General features: G+C 51.7%; 1 protein-coding gene across 1 annotated transcript; it reads right to left on the minus strand.

Moving 5' to 3' along the window:
• Positions 1–1,759: 1,759 nt before the first annotated feature.
• Positions 1,760–6,627, minus strand: LOC148814857 (uncharacterized). Its single transcript, XM_088906293.1, has one exon. The coding sequence runs from the start codon at positions 4,295–4,297 to the stop codon at positions 1,865–1,867; it is 2,433 nt and encodes an 810-aa protein (XP_088762419.1). The 5' UTR covers positions 4,298–6,627; the 3' UTR covers positions 1,760–1,864.
• Between the last annotated feature and the right edge of the window lie 954 nt (positions 6,628–7,581).

Here is a 7,581-nt window from a genome sequence, read left to right on the forward strand (position 1 = left end):
CAAGTTCGCTTCGACACTCCCGGCCAGAACAGGGGGAGAACCGACAGACCCGCACCAACACGTTTTCACATCACATCTGCATAACTTGCTTTTCTGGCACAGATTCTGTTTTAACGTTTTGACCGTTGTAAATACCTCTGATCACGGACTACTGGGTACCTCGCACACGCATACTGTATATTTACACACCTAACTAATATGTCCTCTGTTTAAAAAAGACTTCACTTATTCTGATAAATTGAAAGAAAATTTTAGGAACTAAAAGCGCAACTTCATCTCAATCTGTGAAAATGTTTTAAAGACTAAATGTTAGATACAATGTTTTTCAGTAAAAAAAAACAAATGGGAAATAAATTAGTGACCACGCAAATTCTTATATTAATTTCTAACCAGTTTCTGAACTGATGACATATTAAACTCGTGTCCTGTTAAGGAGGCTCAACAGCTGAAACGTTGTTTCTCTTTTTAATTTTTTTAAGCATAGAATTAATCTTTACTTTCCTGCAATTTATTAAGCATGCGGGGGTATTTTTGCTCTCAACAAAAACATAAAAGCGAGATCAAGGTAAACCCTCTCAGAAGACGCTTGGTGAAATGGTGTCATCAGCCAGCTTTCATTAAGCTTACGGGGTGACTGTACTGGAGTGTAGTTTTTTTGCTTTGCTCACTGTGAACTCAAATCAAAGACTTTTCTATCGGCTCTGAGACATGCACGTTCACCCGTGCGGACTTGAGATAACATCCTCGCCGAAGCGCCCGTGATGAGCGAGATATCTTCGAGTTTCAAGTTATTTTTATATCCATATATTTATATTTTTATATATAATTTATATTATAGCTCAGGCCATTTTCACGCACAACCACATGCTCGAGTCGGACACAAAGCGAATAATGAAAATGGCCCTAACCTTACAGGGAGGCCGAGGTCTGTGGAATGAGGGCCGGCGTCGAGTCAGTTTACAGACCGAATCTTTCTGCTTACTTAGAGAAGAACACAATAAATGCTTGTAAAACGCAAATCTAAGCTTGACCGAACCCGACAACGGTTTTTTATTTACTTTTGCTTTCAGGCCAATATACATTCCGAGCCGCGAGTATTTACGTTTAAGTTCGATTTTTATTGGTTGATGAGAAGGAAATTTCCTTGATGTTGTGGGCCAAAGCCCCTTTGTCTTTCCTTTAACTTTAACAAAACAACAGCAGTGAGCTAACCTTGTGCAGGAGCGACCCCTCCCCCAGCAGCACGGGCTGTGCGGTCGGAGCCCAGCTGCCCGCTGAGCCGGGGGCTTCGGCTCAGGTTGGGTGCGCTCGGGTCTTTTCCCGATTGTACTAAAATCTCCCGAAGCGTGACTCAGCATCCTGGGCCTTTAATAATCCAGTTAATCAATAAAACATTCCAGAGCTGAAATAGAGCCTTCACAAATAACGTGAGACAACAAGTGGCGTCTAAAACACAAATACCGATAAAAACGCGACCTGGGAGAACAGCATTTTATGAAAAAGAAAATGCAAATCAATTTAAACCCAACCGAACCACCGTTACAATAGAGTTAAGAAAATAACCAGCCTCTGGGACCCTATAAAAAGACGTCAGAGGCGTGATTAAACACGTGGTTTAAAATAATAACAATAAATACGACGCAACTGGTGATCACGGAGCCCCAACAGTGTCAATTTCACCCTTTTTCTTTAAGACACGGCACCCAGAACTAAACGAGCTCAAATGAGAAGACTCTCCGACTAGACTCGCAACAACTTTTCCTGGAAACATAGGTACTTTATTCAGATTTTTTTTCTTTTTAAAAAAGACCAAGTAAAAAGCGAAACCCGCGGGTGATTGTGAACTTTGCCCCCAGCAGCAGGGTCAGTCGCCGCTCTCGAGCCTGTAGCCCCTGAACCTGTGGCTCGGGGGGACGGGCACCGTGTTGCCCCCCAGCTGCCAGTAGCGACACGGTGGGTGCGCCTCTTTGTGGGGGGAACCGTTTCTGGAACAAAGGGAATAAGCCGGACACAGGTCTCCGTCCTCCCCGACGACCAGCGAGGGCGGGCAGGGGAAGTTCCGCAGCAGCGAGAACGGCCTGTCCAGAGCGGCGGGGCCCGAGCCGGCGGCGGCCCTGCGCCGGCAGGACGAGGCGGCGGCGGCGGCGGCGGCTCTGGCCGCGTTTCCCTTCCGGTCGCCGTGCGCGCTCCTGTCTCTTTTTGAAGTCTCCTGCTGCCTGTCCGCCTCGCTGCGCTTGGGAGGCCGGCTCCCTTTCAAATTCCTTTCCAAGCCATTGACTTTAAAAGCTTTTCTTGACAAGGGAGGGCGGCCTCTGGGTTGCAGAGAGGGGCAGCCCTCCAGCAGGACGCTGCCTCTGCCCCCACCGCGCCCCGACTGTCTTCTGCCCCCTTTTGACTTGGGGACCCTGGAAACACTGCTGGCGTAACCCCCATTTTTACCATCGAAGTTGAACCCTTTGGCGTAACACCACAGTTTGGAAGTCCTAATCAGCGGCTCAAACGTATCCCTGCCGGGCTCCCGGCTCCCCTGGGGATCGCTGGCGACACTAATGCGCTCAGCGTCCGCGCTGCTCCGGCCCGGGGGCTCAGCGAGGGCCGGGCCGCCGCGCAAGGGGGATCCCCGGAGGCCAGCGTCTCCAGCGCGGCTCTGTGCTTGCTCGCTCGGGCCTGACGGGGGCCCATTGTCTGGGCCCCCTTTGTGCAAAGAGTTTCCATTTTTGAGAAGTGGAAGAGCTGCCCCAGAGCCTCCCTCGGGACGCAGAGAAGGGCTCTTTTGTTGTGGAGATTGCCTGAGCCCGTCAGCGCAGACGGAGAGGGGCCCCCGTCTGGCACAGTCGCCAGCGAGCTCTGCTGCTGCGCGCTCGGACGGCCGCCCTCGCCCTTCTGGCGAGCCCGACCCTGCGCCGACCGGCTCTGCCTTCACTGTCGCCGCCGCACGGCGGAAACCGGGGCTCTGGGGTGAGGTAGCGGGGTTGTAACCTGGCCAGCCCTGGTCTTTGTCCTGTGGGAAGAGGAGAGCTGGGTCGGGGAGAAACGGCTCTGTTTTGATCTTTACGTCCAGCAGCGGTGCAGGTGCGGGGGGGCTCTTAGCACAGACACCGGAAGCGGCTGACGAGGCCGGGATGAGCTCCGGACCGGCGTCCCTACTGCCCGGGAGGTGTAAGCGGGAGGCAGGAGCGGGCAGGGCGGCCTGGCGGTACCGTGTGCTCTGCACCGAGTCCCCGCTGCAGGCAGAGCTGGAGTCGGTGTCGGAGGAGCTGCCTTCTTCGCTGCTTGAGGAGAGCACCGATCTCCCGTCGACATGATCGTCCTCGTCGGAAGATTCAGTGGAGGTAGATTGGTAGCTGGACCCGAAGTCGGAATCCTTCTCGAAGTCCAAACTGGACTCGGAGTCGCTGGAATAGCCCGCCGAGGTGCCCTGAGTGCAGCGACCCCGCTTCGCAGGGCCAGCGCTCGCTCTGCCGTTTCCCTGGGCGAAGTTCAAGTTTTTATCGTGTAACAGCAGTGGAGCAGAATTGTGCTTTTTTGCGTACCCGTCTGAGTTGCTGTAACACGGCCTTTTGCTCTTCAGATACAAGGGGAGACCGGTTATGCGACATTCATTCCCAGCAATGGCGGAGTGCAGACTGCCACTGTGGAACGTATTCACGATGCCCGAGGGAAGAAGCCCATTTACCCCGGTCAAACTGAAGAAGCTGGGCCCTTTCGCAACTTTTTCATAGTTTCTGGGGTGAGTGCCGCCGGTCCCGGGCAGCAGGCTGTGGGAGAAACTGGGAGCGGGTTGGGAGCGGCGTCCCCGCCGCTGCAGCTGCGCTCGCTCCGCCGTGCTCCCGCGCGCAGCTGCAGCCGGATCCGCGGTGAGTGCGCGAGGAGCGAGGACGCCGCTCGGGCAGATGTTCGCGCGCAGCGTGGCCGGCGGGACTCGTGTCCCCGGCTCTGCTTTCCTGCCTTTCCTCCTCTTCCTCCGCTGGCTGGGGCTCAGGGCTTGGCAGGCGAGGCACAGAGCCTCCAGGTCTTCTTTGGCAATCAGCGAACACTTCACGGCTCGCACAGGCACCGACTGCATGGCTTTCAGCGTGCGGAGCTCCTGGATGTCACACCGCCGGCTTCTGATGTTCAAAACTTCCATTCTCTTCATAACGGTGGTGCGAGGGATGTCTCTGAACAGGTCACTGAACACCTGAGCCAGAGCGAACATCTTCTGCCCGTTCACTCGCAGGTACCCCATGCTGATGCCGTCGATTTCCTGATGGCCAGTTTGAAACCCTCCTTCTCCCAGTTCGCAGCTGTAATCCATTCTTGTTGCAGCTCCGGCTCAACCATTGGCGATGTCCAAAACGTCCTTCCACACTCCAAAAGACAGATCCATCGCTACTCTCAAATTCCGCGGAGGTCGAGAAATATTACCGCTGGTTAGGAAACGCAATTAAAATTAACAAGAATGAAACAATGGAGTTATATGTCCAGTAATATCCACCAGAGCAGAAAAAAACGCAGAAGGAAACGCACCCCGAAAATGGACTTCTGTAGGAATCAAGGCTTCGACGCGGCGCTCCATGGCAAAAACGAAACACGGGATCTTAATCCACAATAGCAGGAATAAATGATTAATGATTAAATAATTTTAAAAGGCGAAGATCAACATGAATGTAATTACGTGTAAACTATGCTACCAAAAGGGAACGCCAGCTTCTAGTTCGACCTGCATGCTTTCAGCCGCGGTCCGCGGTGTAAACGGATGCCGTGAAACAAAAGGGGAAAGAGGAGTTTGCAGGAAACGCCAGGAAAGCAGCTTCGCTCCGCATAGTTCACATAGCAGCGAGCCCACCTCAACCTTCGGCCCTTGTCTTTCTTCCAAGGGAGTCCTCGTACAGTACATTATAGGAGACTCCCCGGCAAATAATTTCTCCGTGCGGCCTTCCGATTGGATGTCGGCGTTTGTGATGTCACAAAAAACCAACATTCCACCCCTCCTTTTAAATCCCTCGTAAACCCCTCTCAACCCGCACCGCTCCGGCGCGCGGGGCTCTTTGTGTACGTACCCACGTGCGCTTGTCCGGAGAGACACGGGGTCGCGTTCAAACGCGCTGGTCCAGGTAGCTTTCCGTTTGCATTCGGCGGCCAAAAAATCAATCAATCAATTTTTTTTTTGCTAAATGGCGGTTTGACCCGCGAGCGAAGCAGACACCATGAGTTCAGATTTGAAAGCAGCCAGTCCTGGTTGAGGGAGATCGGGGGAAAAAAAGCAAATACCGACATTATATTTTATTTCTTCTCCGGATATTTTATTTCGGGGGTCGGGGTTCTGTCTTCTGTAATATTTCCCGTCAGGAATCAGCCCAGCACTAGAATCCTCTCAAGTTTACAGACTCGAACTTTTGTTAAGCGAAGTCAGACCTATCCGTAGGACAGGGGGGAAAAGCGTAATTACTTCAGTTAAAGCGCGCCATGAATTAATGACTCTTTAAGGGTTCAAAAGCACAACCTTAATTTGAATGTGAAGCCTTTACAGGGATATAATTATTCAATTAGAGACCGGGTGCGCGGCCTAGAATAGCATGGAACTGATTTTCTGCGCTGTCTGAATCTCGGATTAAATTGGAAATAGATCCCATATGTTCACTCGATGTAGGTGAAGATGAACTGGCGTTGTGTAAAGATGTGTTTTATACCGTTCCGGGCTCTGTGAGGTTAAATGATGCCCTACAGTCCGTATTGTGTCACAGTGGGCGCTGATGCTAGAGGGGGCCTCAGTACAGGCCGCCGCCTGAAACGCGCTGTCTCCGGTGCTCTCTGCATGCGAACTGAATGCGGTCTTTTGAGCCTCCAAAACAAGACATTTGTGGATGTAAAGAATTCATATAAGAAGACAGCATATAGCCCAAAAAGAAAAACGAATTTAATTTCCTTGTCGTCGCACACATTTCTAAGGGCTTGTCGCTCCAAATTCACCTCAGCCGGCGAGAAAAGCGATTATTGACGTGGGTGACTTTTCCTTTCCTTCCCGGCACAGGCTGTAGAACCGCAGAGCCCTGGGAGCGGCACCGGGTCTCGGCCTGTGGCGCTTCCTGTGACCCCCCGGACTTCCTCCCGGGCGCGTCGCTGCCCTGCACGGGGCCGCAGCGCGGAGAGTCTTTGTGCGACATTTTAAATGTAAATACTTATTCCATTGTGTGCGTGTTTTTTTAGAAGGGGGGGGGGGTTAAAGACCTCCCTCTTCCTCATAAAAAGGATTATGTAGAGACATATATGCGTATGAGCCTTTAAACGGGCTCTGTTGGCGTTGATAACAAGGACGTTGTGCGACGGTGGCGAATTTCTGTCGGCGCGCGGAGAGCCTCCGAATCACTGCAGCGTTCGCGGGAGCCACGGGCCTCGCGCCGGCAGGAAACCGCTGTCCTTCAGCGGGGAAGCTCTCACATCCGCTCGGACCCGTTTCCCTGCCGTGTGTAACTCGCCCGCCTGGTCCGGCCTCGCAGCCTCATGCTTGCACAAGACAGCCGAGGAGCCGTCTTCCGCAGAAGGCTGATCAGTAGCTCCAGAAGTTTCCAGAACAAAAGTATATTTGCAAGTATAATGTTAAAACAATGAACGAAACTTCATTTAAAATAAATTCTTCCTATTGAATCAAAATGCATTCTATTTTTGTATTTTAATAAATGATAACAGAAACACTTGTATTTTAAAGCCTCGCTTTTAAAGCCGTTTGACTCGCTAAAATACAGAACTGCAACTCCTATTGTTTTGTAGTTATGAGCGCAGCAGAATCCTTTATCCGCGACCAGTAAAAGATTACATCCACACACAAGAAACAGAAACCACACCGTCCAGCACCTCAGACACTCCGCCCTGTTTCGCCTAAACGGAGATGAATCGCTGTTCTCTTTTGATACAGAGAGCACTTAGCGAGAGGTTGTAGAGAGCATTCGCATCAGACTTCAGACACACTCTTCCATCTAGAAAAAGGGCTTTAATTACAACCTCATCACGTCGTTTAATAATTGCGTTTAATTACACGCATCGGGCAAAAGGATATAATTCACTGAAATCGTACATAGTTTCCAAACCATCGCGGCTCGTCTGTCTCATGTGCCCTTCTGTTTTGTGCCTTGATTTTTTTTCTGATCAGCTATTCTTTGTGCGGATATATTTATAAAAGCAATGTTTAGAAAATCTCAACTGCAAATAAAGAGCACGAAATCAATGAGGCAGTCAGTCCGATGTTTGCCTGAAAGCTCTCGCTGTGCGGGAGATCAGGGGTTACACACAGGGCTGGGCGAGATGGGAGAGAGCGAAGGTAGTGGCAGTCGATCACACTCCATTCGTCCTCCAGTCGGGCGAACCGGTCAGAGCCGGAGACGAGGGCCAGGATCCGCGGAGTGCGGCCGAGACTGGGGCCGGCAGAGCTGGGTACCCAGCCCGGCTTCGCCTCTGCGGAGCAGGCGAGCCCGCGAGCCCTGCCCGCAGAGTCCGCTTTCAGAGATTAAAACACCCGGCACATCTCTGCAGCCCAGCAACAAGTCAGCAGGGTTAGAAACTAGAGATTCTAGTAATATCCGGTGAAGGGATTATTTGTCTTTT

This window comes from Atractosteus spatula, chromosome 26 (genome assembly GCF_055471065.1).
Source record: "Atractosteus spatula isolate fAtrSpa1 chromosome 26, fAtrSpa1.hap1, whole genome shotgun sequence".
Taxonomy (NCBI): domain Eukaryota; kingdom Metazoa; phylum Chordata; class Actinopteri; order Semionotiformes; family Lepisosteidae; genus Atractosteus; species Atractosteus spatula.

Coding starts and splice junctions, on each gene's coding strand:
- LOC148814857 (XM_088906293.1), bottom strand. CDS start 4,297: ATGGATTACAGCTGCGAACTGGGAGAAGGAGGGTTTCAAACTGGCCAT.